Source organism: Mauremys mutica, chromosome 8 (genome assembly GCF_020497125.1).
Source record: "Mauremys mutica isolate MM-2020 ecotype Southern chromosome 8, ASM2049712v1, whole genome shotgun sequence".
In the NCBI taxonomy this organism is placed as follows: domain Eukaryota; kingdom Metazoa; phylum Chordata; order Testudines; family Geoemydidae; genus Mauremys; species Mauremys mutica.
The window spans coordinates 53,385,720-53,406,907 of record NC_059079.1 but is presented as its reverse complement, the minus strand read 5'-3'; the positions used below and the strand labels follow the sequence as shown (position 1 = coordinate 53,406,907).

General features: G+C 43.5%; 1 protein-coding gene across 1 annotated transcript in view; it reads left to right on the top strand.

Moving 5' to 3' along the window:
- Positions 1-21,188, top strand: part of HMCN1 (hemicentin 1) — a 319,979-nt gene that overhangs the window by 158,673 nt on the left and 140,118 nt on the right. The window contains exons 23-31 of the mRNA XM_045027042.1: positions 2,868-2,995; positions 5,900-6,172; positions 7,465-7,560; positions 8,330-8,524; positions 10,786-10,916; positions 12,064-12,211; positions 12,765-12,891; positions 13,879-14,033; positions 18,452-18,730. Coding sequence (XP_044882977.1) covers positions 2,868-2,995; positions 5,900-6,172; positions 7,465-7,560; positions 8,330-8,524; positions 10,786-10,916; positions 12,064-12,211; positions 12,765-12,891; positions 13,879-14,033; positions 18,452-18,730 — 1,532 coding nt within the window. The remainder of the gene's footprint in view (positions 1-2,867; positions 2,996-5,899; positions 6,173-7,464; positions 7,561-8,329; positions 8,525-10,785; positions 10,917-12,063; positions 12,212-12,764; positions 12,892-13,878; positions 14,034-18,451; positions 18,731-21,188) is intronic.

Sequence of the window (21,188 nt, the reverse complement as noted above, 5' to 3'; positions counted from 1 at the left end):
AACACTTCATAGATGTAAATAAACCAATTTGAAAGAGAGCTTTTAATCCTCGTGGCTATCTTGTAAAGCTCTGAACATTACTAAAGCCATATATCAGTCATGGTACATACCATACTCCAATATGCATTTATAAGAAAAAACAAGCGTTAGAAGTCAGCACAATGTTTCACTCCTCAGAAGGCCAAGTCCAAATAGCCTTCTGTACACAGACACCTCATTATTATCATTTAATATTTATTTTATGGTGGCACCCAGAACTGATCATCTGTGCTTGATCTAAAATCTTTAAAAGTTCCATTTTCTTTTACAGTTATATGTTTAATCGCTGAGTTATGGGGAGAATTGTCTGTGTTATATGAAATATGAATTCCTAATAGAATATGAATGACTGTTAATGTTTAAAACTGGTTGCAGGCGTCTACTTATTGCTGTTGTATCTTGGATTCAGAAACTCTCCAGCTGCTTTAAAAAATGTGAAAACATATATTAGTTTAGGGCTTATGAAAAGTGTTGAACTGACTTCCCTGGAGACTGAAGTTCTTTGTCTGCCCATCAGTTACAGCATGGGTAGCAGTGGTACAAGCTTTCCTCATTATGCCCTGTTAAGGTACCTCAGTCCTTATGTGCAGAGACCATCTTTAGGGGTGAGATGGTTTATTCCCCAAATTAATTCTGGGCCAGATTGTGCCCCCACTCTTGTGGTGTTGTACAAGATTGGGGAGGGCCGAAGGAGGCATTTTTTCCCAGTGTAAGCTAAGGGGTAGGCACAGTTTCAGTTCCCCTGAGTAGAGGGCCTGCTAACACCATCAGGGCCCCAACCCACCTGAAAAGGGGCATGGACCTGTCCCCACCACACCAGCAAGCAGTGCTGGCCAGACATAGCTGAGAGCATGCTGTGCCCTTTTAGAACCTCCCAGAGACTGTCACGCAGTGGGATGAAGTCTTAGCCCCCAATACGGGCCAGGGCCTTAGGGTGCGTATACACTGTAGGATTCTTTCAGTGGCATGTAGTATCCATACGCACACAGCCCCCCTAGTACGGATATAAATAGTAACATAGATGGTGAGGCATGGAGTAACCCGGTAAAGACATGGCTGAAAGGTGTGAGTATGTACCTGGGGTACATATCCTACATGTTCTTTTCTGGCCCAAAGCATGCCTCCTGTCTATGCTGCTGTTTTTAGCAGTGTAGTGTCCTGCTACTAGAGTCTTTCCCTTCACAGGAAAAGGCTCCAGCAGCGGGGAAAGGGTCTGGCAGCTCCCCTCTGCTAGAGACCACCTCCTCCACAGGCAAATGTTTGAACAGCAGAGAAGCTCCCTGCTGCTGGTTCCCTTCTCCACAGCAAGGAAGGGCTGTTAGCTCCCCCCTGCTGGACCTCTTCCTTGCCACAGGGAAAGGTTCTGGCAGTGGAGAAAGGCTGTGGCAGGGCGGTGGGTCAGCCTTTCCCTGAAGCCTCCCCTCTGTCACAGCATGTCCTGTTGCTGCAGTGAAAGGCTCTGGCAGCAGGGAGCAGCTGAAGCCTTTCACTGCTGTCTCCCCTCTGTCAGAGCCTTTCACTGATACATGTAGCTACACACTGCAGTGTCATCAGGGTGTGCTTTTCACTGTGGCATGTAGTTGCACCTACGCTGCACACTGTAGACATGGCCTTAGTGACAAAGTCTGGCCCTCAGATTTTGCCCTTTCTCCTGAGACTGCAACAGTTAGCAATTCCAGTTGTGCTGGTGTTTTTTGTAATGAGTGCTCTTGTGTATGGGGAGCAAATTTATTTGTAAATTTTTGTATAGTTGCTGTAGCACCTCACACATATTCATTTTTGTTCATGTCACCCCTTTGAAGTAAGGAAGTATTACTATCCTCATTTTACTTTGAGGCACAGAGAAATTAAGTTACTTGCTCATGTCACTGAACCAGATGTGCAAAATGGAACCCAGCCTTCCTGAGTCTCTGATTAGTGCTTTAATCACAAGACCATCCTTATTCCCTAGATGAAGTGGACTTCACCAAATGGGCTAAATGTGAGCAATCGGTTAATAGCAACTTTCTGTTGCTGCTGATTTGGGTTGACCTTGAGCCTGTGACTTAGGTGAAAGGGTTCCATTTCTTATTACCAGTCCCATGAATCACACATTCCTCAAAAAGTTTGTTTCCAGTAGAAAAAGGACAGGATTTAAGAAGTCCTGTGAGTACCTGGAACACCTACAGTTTGTCCTGTGGATCCTGCCATGTTTCAGATGATTTGCTTTGTATTCTGAATTTATTGATTCAGTAATGAGTTAGGAAAAATTTAGGAATGATAAATCACAATTATAGTTACATAAAAACCTGCTCAACGGCACTAAATGTCATGCTAAACAGGATTATTTTAGTTCATGGCAGAGCCGTCCCTACCCATACGCAAAGTACGCAGCTGCGTAGAGCACCAGGAAATTTTGGGCAACAAATTTCCTGGTACCCTGCGCAGCTGCGTGCTGCTCCAGCCCCTGCCCCACCCCCATGGCCCCGTCCCTACTCCGCCCCTGCCCCACCTCCACTCCACCCCTTCCCCAAAGCCCCCATCCCTGCTCTGCCCCCGCTCCACTTCTTCCCACCCCTGCTCCACCCCAGCCTGGCCCCCACAGTGGGGTCTGCACTCACGGGCAGCAGGAAGTGCAGTGACCCAGCCCCAGCTGTGACACCAGTGAGTGATGGGGGGCAGTTCCCCCCTACACCCAAGCCAGCCCCGCACTCCCTCCATGGAGGTCTGGGGCCCCCGAATAGCTAGGGACGGCCCTGGTTCATGGTATTTATTAGTAATGTCTAAGTAAAGCTCCTCCTTCTCTCAATAAATATTTATACAGTTATACATGTTTCCTATTTTTCCAGACACACCTTCCTTTCCTCAGGGTCAATGAAGATCACTGAGACGCGAGTTTCAGACAGCGGAATGTATATCTGCGTGGCCACAAATATTGCTGGGAATGTGACTCAGTCAGTAAAGCTAAATGTACATGGTGAGTTATTTAACTACAAGAGTAATCCCTTCTGGAGGTTCTACTAAGGAAGCAACTGGAATTTTAGTGCCTAAACTTTTTCATAGTGTGAACCACCTCTCATAGGCATCTCCCTGTCTCATTTAATATCACATGGACCACACCCTCCTCCCATTTGCTATCACATAACGTACTTCCTTCTCTTCTCTTAATGTGATTTCGAAAGTGGAAATCTGGAGGAAATATAGCACCATATGATCAGTCTGCCCTCTTTGAACCACCAGAGCTTTATGGGCTGAGAACTGCCGTTCTAATGCAAAGTAGCCAGAATGTCAACAAATATTTACAAAACTTTCATTAATATTTACCAATCCAGGGGGCACACAGAATCTACTTGCCTGCCTTTTCTCATGGTGGTATAGTATAGTGGAAAAACTAATGATATTTCAGTTGGGCTTCAAAAAAATTGCACAGATTCCATTGCAAGGTTGAGATACTGGTAAGTATTATAATGGCACTCCTCTGGGCCACCGGTGAGGGACCGTCTGCTGCTTCAGACTCTCCCTGGGGAGCCCAAAGCAGCAGACTGTCACTGGTGGCCCAAACTGCGGATGGACCTGCCGTGACCCAGGGAGAGGTGCCCTGACCCCAGCCCGGACCTGCCATGGATGGGTAAGAGGTGCCCCAACTCAGCCCTGGCCCGGAGCTACCACAGACGGGTGGAAGAGGTGCCTATTCCTTAGCTCCAGCCCTGGAGCTGCTGCGGCGGGGAGAGGCGCCTCTCTCCACCAGACCAGGTGCTGCTGTGGGGAGAGAGAGCTGGGGGGAGTCCTCTCTCCCCACTCTAGCCCCGGGGCAGCCTTCACCTCAAACCCCTCATCCCCAGCTTGCATCCCCAGCCGGAGCCCTCACCCCCTGCACCTTAGCCCCCTGCTGCAGCTCCCTCCTGCACCCCAAACCCCTCATCTGTGGCCCCACCCCAGAGCCCTCATTTCCTCCTGCACCCCAAGCCTCAGCCCTGAGCCCCTCATCTTCAGCCCCACCCCAGAGCCCACATCCCCAGCCGGAGTCCTCATGCCCCTGCACTCCAACCTTCTGCCCCAGCCCTGAGCCACCTCCCACACTCCGAACCCCTTGGCCCCACCCCTGCCACATGAATTTTGTTATGTGCACCAAAATGGAGGTGATGTGTCACACACCACCTCCATATTGGTGCACATAACAAAATTCATTCCGCACATGTGTAGGAAAAATTAGAGGGAACATTGGTGAGTTGTGCCTCTGTTTTAGAGAGCAGCCTGCTTTGTCTTTCTCTGGTTTGGGGTTCATGTGTGCTACTGTTCTGAATTCAAAGAAATAAAGTAGTAATATGTTGCTACCTTCCAGCATGAGTATATACATTTATTATCTAAGTTCTCTCTTTTTATCTAACTTCTCTGCCATGAATGTAATGGTTAATTGTTTCAGAGATTCCTTATGTGTAGGGCTGCAGTTTGTCATGGTGATGAAAAGGTCATGGATACCATGGCTTCTCTGTCCGCAGCTTCCATGTAGGAAGGCTCTAGGTGGGTTACTCACTGGCCAATGTGGAGAGCAGGCCCAGGGAAGAGGTGGGGTCAGAGAGTGAACCTGCCTCACACTCATCCTGCAGCCTCAACCCACGTCATGATAGGGCCGTGACCAGGCCAAACTTGAGTGAATGGTATTTCAGCAGAGAGACAGCAGGCGCTGCGACCCAGTGTGCCAAGGCTCAATGCCTGGAGTGGGGAGCCAGGCCCAACCCCTGGGACCCAGGAGCCATGGTTGCCCATGCCCTAGATGAGCGTGGGGCAGGCTTGCTCTCAACACCTAGCCCCAGCCCTGCTGGACACAGGAGCTGCTGCTGCCCAGAGTGGACTCACTCTCAACCCCAGGCCCAGCTCCATGGGACACAGGAGTTGCCACTTGCCTGTCCTGTAGGTGTGTGTGAGGCAGGCTCCCTCTCAATCCCCGAGCCCAGCCCCAAGGATCACAGGAGTTACTACTGCCTGTGCCCAGGATGAATGCAGGGTGGGGTCTCTCTCGAAGCCACTCTCTTCCCCAGGGCCTCTCCTCCTCACCAGGCTGGGATTAAGGTTGTAGTACTGGAGCAGAAGGTGATGCTGAAGGTGCGTGGTGCCCCCTCTGTGGGATGAGGAGGAGGGGGCAGTGGTGGTGCAAGAGGAGGAGGGCACTGGCCTGCTGTGATTTTGTAGAGATATAGTTAAATTTTATTTGTCGTCGGCCTTTTTTATCAAATATCCAGGAACAGTCACTAACCCCAGGACTATTACTACATTTAGTGTGGCTGCTCTGTGATTTTTTATTAAAAATGTCCATGACAAATCTGCATCCCTACTTGCGTCTTTTTATCTTTAGTGATTCCTATAAAGAAAAGCATTGGGGCAAGACAGTTATAATTTTGATTTATACCATGCTTTTATTCTTTGCGACCAGCAAAAATCTATTCCAGCCACATTTTATCTTCCTGTCTGAATTTAGCCTAGAAACATACATAGCTGGGATTAAGAGGAAGGAAGTTAGAATGTTAAAGAGCAAATGTAATTGACTTTATCTTAAAACATTTGAATTATTTTGTACTACGGGCAGCCAGTACCCAGGAGCTCTTTAAAATGTGCTTGGAAGAATGAGAGTACAATACTTCTTTGGAAATAATGTTTTAGGATTTCAAATGTAGAGTCTCCAAATGACTTAAGCAATGGAGTACTGTAAATCTTGTCTGCAGGAACATTCAGTTCTGATTGCTTGGTGTTACTTAGGGACATTAAATTGCATTGGGCAAGGGAAAGGTATTTTCTAAAAGGATAACACTGACCATATTTCCTCCATGAATAGTCTGCCAGATCTTCTTTTTCTCATTACCATTGATTTATTTGTCTTGCCTAGTTCCTCCAAAGATACAACGTGGGCCTCGAATTATGAAAGTACAAGTTGGTCACAGAGTTGATATACCGTGCAATGCTCAAGGGATCCCTCCCCCAACAGTCACCTGGTTCAAAGGCAGAAATACCATGCTAATAGATGGAGGACAGTATATCAGCAATCCGGATGGAACACTGAGCATCAGCAAAGTCCAGCTTTCAGACTCTGGAATCTACAAGTGTGTTGCTAGTAACATAGCTGGCAGTGATGAATTGGAGATAACAATACAAGTTCAAGGTATTTATAACATGGCCTGAGTCTTGGACTTACAGCTGTGATCAAATGTAGCTTTATTTTAATATATGAAATACCTTGTGTTGTGGGGGAAGATAAACTGTTGCACTTTCAGAGAGGTAGAGGATCTTCAAAGGATCTTTGATTCCACTGACCTGTAACTGATCCTACTTAGGAGACATATCACTATTGACACTGCTGCCTGATCCAATATAAAAATCTACATACGTTTCAAATGCAGTAATATAATGTGATTGTTTTGAACAGGGGAAGGCACAAAGAAACATTAGATAGTTTGCAAAAATATGAAACAAAACAAAACTTTTTAATTCTTTTAATTTTGAAAGGGACTTTCTTGTGGTTGGTTGATATTACAAGAGGGATCAAAATCAGCCTGAACTATGGTGAGGCTTCCTCTGCTTCATAATAAACACACCTGCAAGACTGCATTAGAATCCTGGCTCTATTGCTCCAAAACCACACACCTCTGTCACTTGAGCTAAAGGAACAGGTCTGTTAGTTCTACATGCAGGAGGATTCTTGTTCTTTTTAAAATGCAAACAGCCAACAGTGGGCAACATGTTCACACAAATATAATGTCTGAGTCTTTCCTCACTTACTTGCTTTACATGTATACAATTCCATTGACTTCAGTGGGGGGACTTCTCATTTATAGTGGTCTGAAAGCCCATACTCTGAGCATTAACACTGCTTTGGATTTGACCATAATTCCTATTTAAAACAGTGAAACGGGATTGGGTTCAGAATGATCTACAACAAAAAAACGTTAATAACTTTCCTCAATTACGAACTATTTTCTTCAGATACACCGAGCACGTGAATTTTCAAGGAGATGCAAGACAGAAAGTCAGAATGGGTAGGATGGTGTCTTTGAGCTACAGGAAGACAAAGAAACATTAAGAGAAGAATCAAAATTTCAAACCAGGATAATTCTTTTAATGATCTGTAGCTCAAAAACAATTTGTCCAATTTCCATCAAATTTTGCAGAAACATCCTCTGCCGTCAGAGTAAATATAGCAATTGTCAGAGCAAACCAATTTGGACTAGATTCTGAAATCCTAATTCACACAGAGTTATAGTTTACTGTTTAAGTAGTCCCAGTGAAATAAATGGGACTGCTGGAATACTACCATCTACTGAGTGTGTGTAAGGATATGAGAATCTGGCCATTTGAGAATGGGAAGGAAGAAAGAGGTGTAAATTGCCTGTGTACATGGTATGTTTTGACATTTGACAGGAGGGACTGTTTACTCTGTTTCTGCTTTTCTTTTAGAACCTCCTACAGTTGATGATCTTGATCCTCCTTACAACACTCCATTTCAAGAAAGAGTTGCAAATCAACGCGTTGCATTTCCATGTCCAGCAAAAGGTGTGCAACACTGTAACCATTGTGGCTGATAACTATCTTTTTTCTCTTAGGCACTCATAGTTGCAATGCATCTTGGGGCAGGTCCATACTCACCACGCGGGTCGACGCGGTGAGTTTGACTTCTCCAAGTTCGAACTATCGCGTCTAATCAAGACGCGATAGTTCGAACTCCCCACGCGCTCCGGTCGACTGCGGAACTCCACCACCGCGAACGGCGGTGGCGGAGTCGACCTTGGAGCCGCGGAGTTCGACCCCGCCGCGTCTGGACGGGTAAGTATGTCGAACTAGGGTACTTCAAGTTCAGCTACGCTATTCGCATAGCTGAACTTGCGTACCCTAGTTCGACCCCCGCCCTTAGTGTAGACCAGGCCTTGGTGTTTTCTGGAAAGGTAGAAATGTATAGTCCTTCTTAAAACAAGCATCTCACCAGGATATTAAAAAAACCCATTAACAGTAAGAAAAAGAGCCATTGATACTAAGTAATTTAACTAATTAGGTAGTATATTTTTGTAGGACAATGACAGTGCAAGGGTTCTTCACATTGCCCAATGGTTGAAGTGTCAGGGACTACCTCTAAGCATGAAGGAGAGTTCAGTCCCCAAGCCCTTTTAGCCAGTTGTGCCAGTTCAAACTGCAGTGTGTTTTGTGATTTACAGAAGCTGCAGCAAAGATTTTTCTTACTGTACATTTTTCTCCCAAGTAATATCAAGCCTTTCTTTTTCAAATTAAGCAAGAAGTCTCTTGAAATTTCATAAATTTCTCTCATTAGGCACCCCAAAACCTGTCATCAAATGGTTACGTAATGGCAGGGAGCTGACTGGCAATGAGCCGGGCATTTCAATTTTGGAGGATGGGACACTGCTTATCATTGCTTCAGTTACACCGTACGACAATGGAGAATACATCTGCCTAGCAGAGAATGAAGCAGGAAGCACAGAAAGAAAATACAATCTGAAGGTTCATGGTAAATAACTATAGCTCTTAAGGGGTAATTTTCAAAAGGGCAGTTTCTCCTTTGTTTTTGTAAATTGCACACACAAAATGCGTGCCTGCATTTTTGTAGTTGTGGGAGCAAATCTGAGTATTTGTACCTGTAGCTACCTGACTGATTGTTAGTTCAGTTTACTTATGCTTAATGCAGAAACCAACTTCTGTTTACACAAATAACCAAATGATTATTATAGACAACCATAAATTTATATGACACTTGGAAAACTCGTAAAAGACCAGGCGTTTGCTCTCAAAGAGCTTATAGAATAAGTGCTAGATATGCTCCCCTTATTAATGCAGGCGAGGGGAGTCATTGCTCGAAGAACTTAGCATAGAATGGAGAAGCAGCTGCTCCATGACATTCTCCCCTCCCTACCCCACAAAGCTCCTACCACACCATCTGGTAGGGGATCTATTACAGCATATATCGGGAGATAGTGGACCCTCATAGCAGCTACTCTGTGTAGTGGACTTCCATCCTAATCTGGTTTATTTCCAATAGGAAATTCCCACAGGAATTAACACAGCCCCAAGCTGTGTTAACTCCCCCTCTGTGTCTTCTACTCTATTTAGCAGGGGGAGGTAGGGCACAGGCATGCACGGAGAGCCTATGGTTACATCGCTCCCTCAGTATCACTCTTTCAGTGGAGCACCATAGGCAGCTCTGTTTCCAGTGCAGTTACCATGGGATCCATTAGGATGTTGCCTGCTTTCCCTATAGACCATAGGCTCTGTGGGGTTCCAGGCTGCTCCTTGATATTTGCAAGGCAGCAATGTGGAGTTCCATCCACACACTCCTGAGACATTACACCTTGGTCCAATTCTCCTTTGGGACAGCGATTCTACAAGCAGCTATACCACCTACATCCTCATAACCTCATCCTCTCTGAGTTACCCACACTGGAATATGTGTGGACATATGGACCATCACTCCAGGAAGAAAGGGAAATGACTTACCTTATTGTAACTGGAAACGTTCAGTATGTATGGTCGCCATCTATATTCCACTACTCATCCTCCTTTCCCTCTGCTTTCATGTCTGATTATTTGGTCTATACTGCCTCTTAAACTGTTGGCAGAGATTACGAGGAGAGTAAGGGCCACTACAGAGCAATAGACATTACTTGGAAGAATTTTCCAGTCTCAGACATGTGGAGCACATGCATACCCACAGTGGAATACAGATAGGGACTATAAATCTCAAAGAACTTTGGTTACAAAAGTAAGTAACTTTTCTTTATGCCTATACAGGACAGGATCAGGCATCATGCCTCCAGCTGCATTTGTAGAGAGAGTGATCACTAGTGGCCATTGCTACACCTCTGGAAAAGGTGTAGCGTATACTTTCTCCAATGCAGCTCTGCATTCACAAGTCAGTGTGCAATGTGAGGGACCAGAATCATGGTGATTCTCCTACCCCTTGGAGACAGGCCCCTTCTGGGACACTGAGCACTTCCAGTATTGTTAATGGGACTCCCTCATTCCCGAGAGCATAAAGGAGGAACGGTTTCCTTACACCCTTTCCCACAGTGCATCTGTGCTGGGTCAACCATAATTATTATTAGCAATGTGTCAAATTAAAATAAAGGATTATACTTAAACCAGTAGGAAGAAGGAAACTAAGTGACAAGGGTTCTATTCAGGTTTGTATCCTGTCTAGCAAGTGTCAGTCTGATGAAAGTGCTGAAGTAAGATCTTATTTAGAGAGCCTCTCACCTGGCTAACCTCGACATTGTCTTCTTCTTAAAATAATACTGAGACTTCTTTATAAAGAGGATCCCTTCCTCTTACAATGAAATCATTTTTTTTCCCCAAAGAAAATCTTCATCCCCAGAGAAGGGTCACACTAAATGGAACTGCAATTGGAATATTGCAATTCATTGAAATGATTTAGGACTTACATTGTATTTAGCTGTATCTGAGTTCACAGTAAACAGCTTCCACTGTAATCTACCTTTGATAACTTGTACAGTGAGACAGCTTTTAACCTAACACAGTTTGATATGAGGTATTAACCCCCTTACTCCAACACAGATTTGATGACACAGACATTAACAGACACTTGACTATAGCATAAAGCTATTATATGTGCATTAATAAATACCAGCTATAAAGAAAAACTTGACATGGTGAAAATGTGCAGAACTTCAAGACATGTTGGTTTTGCTTTTTTACATGTTTATGGCCATGGCATTTTTGATTAAATAAATCTTTGCTTAACATAATTTATTATAGTCCCTCCTGAAATTCAAGATCAAGAAAAGGTGACAAATGCATCTGTAGTGGTTAATCAGCCTGTGAATCTCTTCTGTGAAGTGTCAGGCAACCCCTTTCCCATCATCACATGGTATAAAGATGATGTCCAGGTATGCAGTGTTTGTTGATTTCATGGCAAATTAAGTGAAACGACTGTAAATGTACAAAAGCCAATTCCAGCAGATTTCACATGAGCTTTCTAAAGCCTTTTTTGTGAGTGCTTGAGAAGAGAGTTCATTTAAATAAAATAAAATGTATTTATTTACTTAGGGTATGTCTACTTAGCTTACTTAGTAGCGCTTTACTGGTATAGAAATACCATTATATTCTATTGGAAAAGCTTTGTAGCAATGTAGTAAAACCACTGTCTACAAGTGAAACAAGCTATTCTGGTAAAAGCACAATTTTGCCAATATAACTTGCATCTGTTCCAACACAATTATGTTGGTCAGGGATCATACCTTCTGCCAGCAGAAATTTGTAGTGTTGACCTGGCCTTAGATTTAAGCAACAATAAAAACATGCATACACAAAGCACTGGGCACCTTTGTAACTAATTAAATATGTGGACACATAAATCACAATGATGACCACTGAATTGTGTACAGGTAATAAATTTCAGAGGGGTAGCCGTGTTAGTCTGGATCTGTAAAAGCATCAGAGAATCCTGTGGCACCTTATAGACTAACAGACGTTTTGCAGCATGAGCTTTCGTGGGTGAATACCCACTTCTTCGGATACAAGTCATGACTTGCATCCGAAGAAGTGGGTATTCACCCACGAAAGCTCATGCTGCAAAACGTCTGTTAGTCTATAAGGTGCCACAGGATTCTTTGCTGCTTTTACAGGTAATAAATTAACTCACCCATTCATTAAATCAAAGCAACAGATAAGCACCTTTCAAGCCTCCCCCCAAACCTTGTCATCTATATCTTAGATCTCAAAACACTTTACAAAGAAGGACAAGTATTTTAACCCCTGCAGCAAAGAGACTAAAAAGGAGATTTGATTATCATACAACTGCAAATTATAATATTGCAATACAGTTATCTGCCCATTATTATATAACTATCTACAGGTTATGCTTGATAATTTACATTGTTCTTTGAAGGTATTATGGTTGTGATAGAGAAGGGACATTAAGTGGATAGATTATTGTTTAAGAAAAACTACTACCTTCTTTTCAAAATCCAGCTGCAGTGTTTGGCTGATGTAACTGGACTACATAATGCTGATCTCTTTGATTTTTTTTTTAAGGTTGTGGAAAGCAGTACTCTCCAGATTTTGCACAATGGGAAGATACTGAAGTTCCTTAAGGTTGCTGCTGCTGATGGTGGACAGTATTCATGCAAAGCAACTAACATAGCAGGGAGTTCTGAGAAGCTATTTAATGTAGATGTGCTAGGTTAGTACTGTGCTCTTTAAAGTTGGTAATCTGAAAAAATGGTATATGGTACTTAAAGTCATTACATTGCAGGGGTTTTTTTGGTCATGTTAAATACAGGATATAGTATCTCTCCACACAATAACATCTTATGTTTTTTAACTTTGTCATCTTTTTGGTACCATACACAAAATGCTGCTTTCCATCTCAGAATTCTGATATAAGATATTTTATCTTAGTGTCTTGTGCATATTTTACTAATGGAACACAGATGACAGGCTAGAAAGATTTTCTTGTGCCATATAGTCAGTTCCCCAGCACTTGTGCAGAATTGCTTTCTATGTGAAGGATCATAGGCACAATAGAAAGGTGTTATAGAACAGCAGCTGCAGCATTCACTTTCACAATTAAGGTTGAAGCTTTGCTACATACGGTATACTGATTACATGGTCATCCTGAACTCATGACCTTCATGATTTAATCTGTTCAGTTAGTACCATTGTCAGCAAGTCTTCCACATTTAGTCACCATGTTAGCCATGTTTAGTTCTCATTGTAACATTTCTTTTTCCAAGTTCCACCAAACATAAAAGGTGCTGACACACCAGGGGAAGTTTCAGTCACCCTCAACCAAGAGACCAGTCTGGAGTGTAGAGTCAAAGGCTCCCCTTTTCCTGTCATTCAGTGGTTCAAAGATGGCAAGTAAGTACCCCCTCTTTGTCTGTGGCAAGGACGTTATGATGGGGGAGAAAGGAGATAGATGCACACTAGTATTAAGTGGTGTGTATGACTAATCAGTTAAGACTCAGACGACTGTTATATGTTGAGGTTGTGTGGTTAAGTATATCATTTTGCTGTTTCATAGCGAAATGCCAATTTGTAAGTAATGTGGGACATGCAGTATATATTTATGGTGGGTAAAACCATACAGCACACAAACCAAAACAAACACACAACCACTTCTTTGAGGTCATTCCACAGAGATTATTTTAATGTTGTTCAAAGTGCAGTCACCTCTTTGCTAAAATGGCTATTTTTATTTTTTTTTTGGTGGTGGTGGATAGTACCCATGAGCAAATTGTTAAACATTTTTCCAGATAGTGCCCTGTATTGCTGTGTATAAACAGAGTTGAGATTTTATAACTTTAGACTGCATGTCTCAGTTCTTCAGCTCTTCTTTCAGGAAAGCCCATTTAAGAGAGGAATTTTGGCAGTGCAAATGTTAGCTGAAAAACAAAAATGGTACTATTAATAGGCTGAAAAAAATAGCATTAACATGTCACAGTGTAGTTCTTTGCCAGCAAAACCAGCTATCCTGATGTGACAATTGCTTGCTATTCTTTGGTGTATAGACTTCAGAGCTTTTATCTACTAAACAGAGACATTTTGTCATTACTAAGGGAGTCATTATGGTCTAATAATTAGAGAAGGGGACTGGGAATCAGGAGATCTTAGTCTATGCCTGGCTCTGCCACTGACATACTGTGTGACCTTGGTCAAAACTTAAGTATTTTGTGCCTTGGTTTCTTCTGTAAAATGGGAATAATAATAATGATCATTAATTACCATTGGATAGCAATTTTAGCTCTTTCTTTATTACTATTAGAAGGGTTTTAAAAAAATTATTTTAACACATACTTGTGGGGATAGAGAGTACAGTGCCAGGAAATGAAATAAACTTTTCTCCAGGCCCCTTTTTTTGGGAGATCCTAATATCGACCTTCTGGACAAAGGACAAGTTCTGCGCATAAAGAGTGCCCGAAGACTCGACAAAGGACGCTATCAGTGCAGTGTGACCAATGCTGCTGGCAAACAAGTCAAGGATGTCAAGCTGATCGTCCATGGTAAATTAAAAAAATTCTCTGGGATTAGGCATTCTGTTTAGCTTTCTGTTTTTCAGGGAAACAATATGCAGATTAAGGCCCTGGTCCTGCAAAGAACTGTGTATATGCTTAATTTTACATTTATCTGTCCTTCCATTGACCTCCATGGGATTCCCTAGATGTATGAAGTTAAGCATGTGCATAAATCTTTGCAGGAACGGGACCTAAGCCAGCTTTGGGTATATTTTCTTGGGTTTTTTAGCTATTGAAAATATTTTGGAGCAGTTTCATAAACCTGTAGTCCCTGGGTTCTTTATAAAAATTAATATCAACTGAAATGTTATCATCTAGTTAGTTTCATTTTGTTGATTTTTTTTTTGTTTCTTACTACAGCGAGGGCCTGACTTTCCTCAATTTATGCCAGTGTAGATCAGAAGTAAAAGATCACTAAAGCCAGTGGAATTACACCAGTGTAAAATTGGTCTGGGAAGAAAATCTGGCAGAGAATGGCTTAAAATATACACCATTCCAAAAGAGTTAGATCTGTAGATTTAGAGGATTAGGTCGTCAGTTGTCATAGTTTGGTGTAACTCTATTGATTTCATGAAAATATGTTAATTTATGCCAGCTGAGGATCTGGCCCAGAGGAGCTAACTATATTAACATTTAATTATTGTTGATTATTGGTTCACATATATAGCACAATTGCCTGGTGCTTTACAAACAGAGTAAGGCATCTTCCTTGCAACATAATAAGGACAAGCCAACCAAAGACAATTTAAGCTACTCGGTGGGATATGTTTAGGTAAGGGCAGGTATGGGAGTTATTGGTGGCAAGAACAGGGTTAGAAAGATTCCTGGGAGGAATGGGTTTGAAGGAGGAACTCACATGCCTGGCAGATAAGAAGAGGGAGGAGAGCCTTCCATTTGGAATGGGCAGCATCAGTGAAGGTCCAGTCAAGCCTGCGAGCTGGGAGGAGTATAATGGGAAATGAGAGCAGAGAGATAGTTGGGAGGACGACTCTGTTGGCCTTGAAAAAAAGTGAGTTATAGAAGGTTAAATTTGACATTGTAAAAGGTAGGAAGACAGTGATGTGCTGGCAAAAAAGTTGGGGATATCACTAGCGACCATGAGTCGGGTGGTTTCAGTGGAATGGAAAGAAAGCAAGACAGGCTGGAGGGGATTGAGGAGAGAGCTTGAGGAAAAATCTAAGTAATACGAGCAGCGAGCAGATTCATAGTCTTCAAAAACAAAGGGAGGGGATAAATTGGACAATAGTTAAAGAGCCAAGAGGCATATGCCATTAATGTCAAAGGGTATGACCCTGGGTATATAGACAGATGCTTGGAGAGGGAGAGGGGAATCTGGGCATAATTTCCTATTAGATCTTAGTTTTCTTTGCTCTTTAGTCCTCTTGGGTTTGTTTGGTTTTTTTGTTTTTTTTAAATTCAAACTCTTGATATAGCTTCAATAACTTTCATTATTAAAATTTTGGAATTGAAGAGATACATGAAGTGAAATTCATGAGAAGGATTTCCCCCTTGAGACCTGAAATACGGAAAACCAGAATTTTAACAGCAGGATGACAGCCAGGATTATAAATGCTGAGTGACTGCATTTGGTATTTAGTTATTGTCACCTTTATCTTGGTGTAGTCCAGTTCTCAAACTGGGGGTTGGAATCCCTCAGGGGGTTGGGAGGTTATTACATGGGGGGCCGCGAGCTGAGGGAGGTATTGCCAATACAGAGAAGGACTGGGATATCATACAGGAAGATCTGGATGACCTTGTAAACTGGAGTAATAGGATGAAATTTAATAGTGAAAAGTACAAGGTCATGCATTTAGGGATTAATAACAAGAATTATTGTTATAAGATGGGGACACATCAGTTGGAAGTAACAGAGGAGGAGAAGGACCTTGGTTGATCACAGGATGACTATGAGCCGCCAATGTGATATGGACGGGAAAAAAGCTAATGCAGTCTTGGGATGCATCAGGCGAGGTATTTCCAGTAGAGATAAGGAGGTGTTAGTACCGTTATACAAGGCACTGGTGAGACCTCATCTGGAATACTGTGTGCAGTTCTGGTCTCCCATGTTTAAAAAGGATGAATTCAAACCGGAACAGGTGCAGAGAAGGGCTACTAGGATGATCCGAGGAATGGAAAACCTGTCTTATGAAAGGAGACTCAAAGAGCTTGGCTTGTTTAGCCTAACCAAAAGAAGGCTGAGGGGAGATATGGTTGCTCTCTATAAATATATCAGAGGGATAAATACCAGGGAGGGAGAGGAATTATTTAAGTTCAGTACCAATGTGGACACAAGAACAAATGGATATAAACTGGCCATCAGGAAGTTTAGACTTGAAATTAGACAAATGTTTCTAACCCTCAGAGGAGTGAAGTTGTGGAACAGCCTTCCAAGGGGAGCAGTGGGGGCAAAAGACATATCTGGCTTCAAGACTAAGCTTGATAAGTTTATGGAGGGGATGGTATGATGGGATAGCCTAATTTTGGCAATTAATTGGTGTTTGTTAGCGGTAAATATGCCCAATGGCCTGTGAGGGGATGTTAGATGGAGTGGGATCTGAGTTGCTACAGAGAATTCTTTCCTGGGTGTCTGGCTGGTGAGTCTTGCCCACATGCTCAGGGTTTAGCTGATCACCATATTTGGGGTTGGGAAGGAATTTTCCTCCAGGGCAGATTGGCAGAGGCCCTGGAGGTTTTTCACCTTCCTCTGCAGCGTGGGGCACAGGTCACTTGCTGGAAGATTCTCTGCACCTTGAGGTCTTTAAACCATGATTTGAGAACTTCAATCGCTCAGATGTAGGTTTGATACAGGAGTGGATGGGTGAGATTCTGTGGCCTGCGTTGTTCAGGAGGTCAGACTAGATGATCATAATGGTCCCTTCTGACCTTAAAGTCTATGATAATTTTTAAGTGGGGTTTCACTCAGAGGTTTGCTATGTGAAAGGGGTCACCAGAACAAAAGTTTGAGAACTACTGATGTAGTCAGTGTCTGTTAGTGTATTCTTCTGCTCCCAGTATTTAGTATAGCTGTGGCCTCGAAGAGGCAAAGAGAAGCCTTGTTTTGTCTTTGATCGTTTCCCAAGACAGCATGTTAAAACTATTCCTACTGTTCTCAATTTCTGTATGTGAAAGTACTTGCTGAAACATTTTTATGTTTCATTTAAGTAGGTTTTAGCATATTTTATAGCTTTATTTTATATGTAAATTATTTAACTAGGATAAAGCTGTAGCATAATTTGGTAACCTTAAAACACCCAGCTCATTGGTTTAACCCCTCTTCCCCTCTCTACTTTATTTTTCTGTGCTGCCATTTTAAATGAATATTTCATGGAAATCAGTGTATGTTAGGGTGTACCATGTATGTTTGGCAGCAGAGGAGGCAGAGCTGGCTCCAGGCACCAGCGCAGCAAGCAGGTGCTTGGGGCGGCCAACGGAAATGGGCAGCACGTCGGGCTCTTCGGCGGCAATTTGGCGGCAGGTCCCTCAGTCCCTCTCGGAGGGAAGGACCTGCCGCTGAATTGCCACCAAAGAATGAAGCAACGGCGGTAGAAGTGCAAATCGTGGCTTTTATTTTTTATTTTTTCCGTCGCTTGGGGCAGCAAAAACACTGGATCCGGCCCTGAGAGGAGGTATGTGTCTGCCAGATGTATCTGGTACTTTCAAGAGCAGTAAAGCAGTTAATTTAGGTTTTGCCAATTGCAATGTGTTTTTATTGCCCTTTTCAGAGATTTGTGAACTTTTCATATTGGATAATTTTACATGAAAAGCTTGTTTGCTAGAAAAATATAAGTACCGTTGACTAGTGAGTGATAAGAGCGACTCTGGGTCAAGATTTTCAAAAATAGGAGTCTAAATCAAGGCTCCTAAGTGCCTGTTTAGGCTTATAAGTACGTGACTTTATTTTCAGAAGTGCTGAGTACTCAGCATTTCCCACTGAAGTCAATACTCAGCCCTTCTGAACAACAGGTCAGTAGTTTGAGTAGTTGCACTAGCTGACTGAGCAGTGGAGGGACTGCTCTAGACTTACCTGAGAAAGATGGGGTAAAAACAGAGCCATGTTCTATGAGGGGAGTAAGTGCATCCTGGAAGGAGTATAGCAAGGGCCTTGCCCAACGGACATATTGGGGAGCTGCAGAAGACAGAATGGGCTGTGCCTTAAAAGCATGGTGTGGCCTTTTCTTATTAAATTCCATTTATCTTGCATGCACCAAGTGTGCCACAGATGTTTGTGCTGAAAGTGGATAACTGCATCGGTCAATGTGTTGGGGATGCTCGAGGTCTTATCAGCCCATAAGTTCTTTAAATCTTCCAACACTGTAATGTTTAACCCATTTATAGCTGCACAAATTTGCTGTAATGCGGACTCTAGCAATAAGGTTTTAATGCTGTTGTTTTATCTTTTTAAATAGTCCCACCTACTATTAAAGGAGGAAATATTACTACTGAGATATCCACATTGCTCAACAGCTTAATAAAGCTGGAATGTGAAACCAGGGGAATCCCAGCCCCTTCCATTACATGGTACAAAGATGGACATCCAATTATTTCAAGTCCACAAGCTCTTTATGTGGACAGGGGGCAGTTCCTTCAGATTCCTCAGGCTCAAGTCTCGGATTCTGCTAAGTATACCTGCCGGGTGATCAACATTGCTGGCACTGCTGAAAAAATATATCAAGTGGATGTCTATGGTAAAGAGAGAGTTTATTTAACATGCTTGTTCACCATTTGTTCTGGCTTATAAAACATGCTTATTCAACACTCTAGCTACACTCTCATAGAGATAGGTTGTGTAGTGCTTCCTGAAGGACTGAAGTATCCTGTCACTCAGAGTTGGTTGCTGAAGCTAAGGTTTGGCACACATTGGCAAGGCAGCATGGGAAAGCTTGCACTGTCACAGCCTGCGCTATATCTAATATCATCTATGCAGCTCTGAAGAAGGCATCTGTCTTCAGAGCTGTCAGTTGGTACCTTTTATATGTAGGAAACATTAAAATTACTTCCCTCCCCACAAATCCCTTCTTTCTCTCCCCACCCCATTCCCCCCTCCTGTCATCTTAAGTTTTCTGAACGTCACATCTGGGGTGGCTCATGACCATGAATGCTGACCTCCGGACAGACTGTCAAGAAGCAGGGCAAAACCCCCAAACTGTTTGTATTCTCTATAATTAAATTTCACCAATCCAGTAACAAGTGTGAACTCCTAAAACACTATTATAGTCTTACCAATGAGTCACTGACAGTCGCCTTGGGCATTCTAGTCTATCTTGCCACCCAGGCAAACTGGACTTTCTGGTAGATGATTGTTTTACACCAAAAATCACAATAATATTCAGGTTACTCCCAGTCCCAAAGGGCCAGCCATTTACCCCCAGGTCAACTGTACTCAGATCTCAAACCGAAGGCCATGCTTGTAGCCAATCTTGAAACAAACTAACTAAAGAGTTATTAACTAGGAAAAAGAAATGAGTTATTTACAAGGTTAAAGCACACACACAGGTGAGGTACAGTCAGGTTTCAAAAGGTAATAGAAATTTCTATAGTAAGCAAACTCAGTATAACCTTTAGGGCTAACCCAGGCAAAATAATTGAGGACTTCTTGCATATACTTAGACATCCTTGCCCCTCAGAGTTCAGACAGCATAGTAATAATGAATTCTCCTTACGAGACATTTTTATTCCCTTCCCTCCGTATTCCAGCTTTGATGGGACAAGGGGTTGGGCATGTACCCTCTTCAGGGTTGTGGGGAAAGCAATCAACAAGCCTTTCATCCACAATGGTTTGTCTGATGTCTATAGACCTTCTTTTGTTGGGAAAGAGATTACTACAAGAGGTGCTAACTGGTATTTCACACTTGATAATGCTTCTCTCCTGACTGCATGGGATTTACATTCTTAGGTCTTCTCTACACTGGCAAGTTTCTGCACAGGAAAGCAGCTTTCTGCGGTGCAACTCCTGAGGTGTACACACTGCCACGCCACTTAGGGCACAGAAACTGCACAGTTGCAACGCTGTAAAAAAACCCACCTCAACGAGAGGCGTACAGCTTTCTGTGCTGGGGTTTGAAACAGCAATCTTTATTCCATTAATTGAAAGCAAACAGAGCCCTGCAAAGCAACAGGCAATTTTCTTAACTTTTCACAGTGCATCATCGTCTGCACCAATCACAATCACCTCCTATCATTACAAGCACTGCACTCCCGAGCATAGCAACAAATATTAGTGGCTTTCAGCTTCAAATTGCTGCCTCAAGGCATCCCATATCCTTATGGCCCCACATTGTGCCCCTCTCATAGCCATGGTCTCTGGCTGTTTAAATTCAGCTTCCAGGCGTTGAGCCTCAGCGGTCCAACCGTGAGTGAAGCTTTCACCCTTCCCTTCACAAATATTATGGAGTGTACAGCATGCGGCTATAAGCATAGGCAGGGCCGGCTCCAGACCCCAGCGCGCCAAGCGCGCGCTTGGGGCAGCGTGCCGCGGGAGGGTGGCAGGCGGCTCTGGTGGACCTCTCGCAGGCATGTCTGCGGTCCCTCCGCAGGCACGTCTGCAGGTGGTCCACCGGAGCCGTGGGACCGGCGACCGCCAGAGCTCCCCCCGTTGCGTGCTGCCCTGCTTGGGGCGGCACAAATCCTAGAGCCGCCCCTGAGCATAGGAATATTGTCATCGGCCAGGTCCAGTGGGCTTTTAAATGGCGAAAAGCACACTTAGCAGTCATTCTGCACTTGCTCAGCCTGTTGTTGAACCGCTCCTTGCTGCTGTCACAATTCCCCGTGTATGGCTTCCTAAGCTACGGCATTAAGGGGTAGGCGGGGTCTCCGAGGATCACAGTGGGCATTTCAACTTCCCCTACGGTGATCTTCTGGTCTGGGAAGAAAGTCCCTGCTTGCAGCTTCCTGAATAGGACAGTGTTCCAAAAAATGCGTGTGTCATGCATCTTTCTGAACAAGCCTGCATTAATGTCCATGAAATGCCCATAGTGATCCACAAGCGCCTGGAGAACCATAGAAAAATACCCCTTCCGATTAATGTACTCGGTGGCTAGGTGGGACAGGACCCAGGATGCCCCGCAATGCCCTCTGCCTTCCCACAACTCTTAGCGGCAGAAGAGGAAGAGATGCTCTGTGGGATAGCTGCCCAGAGTGCACCGC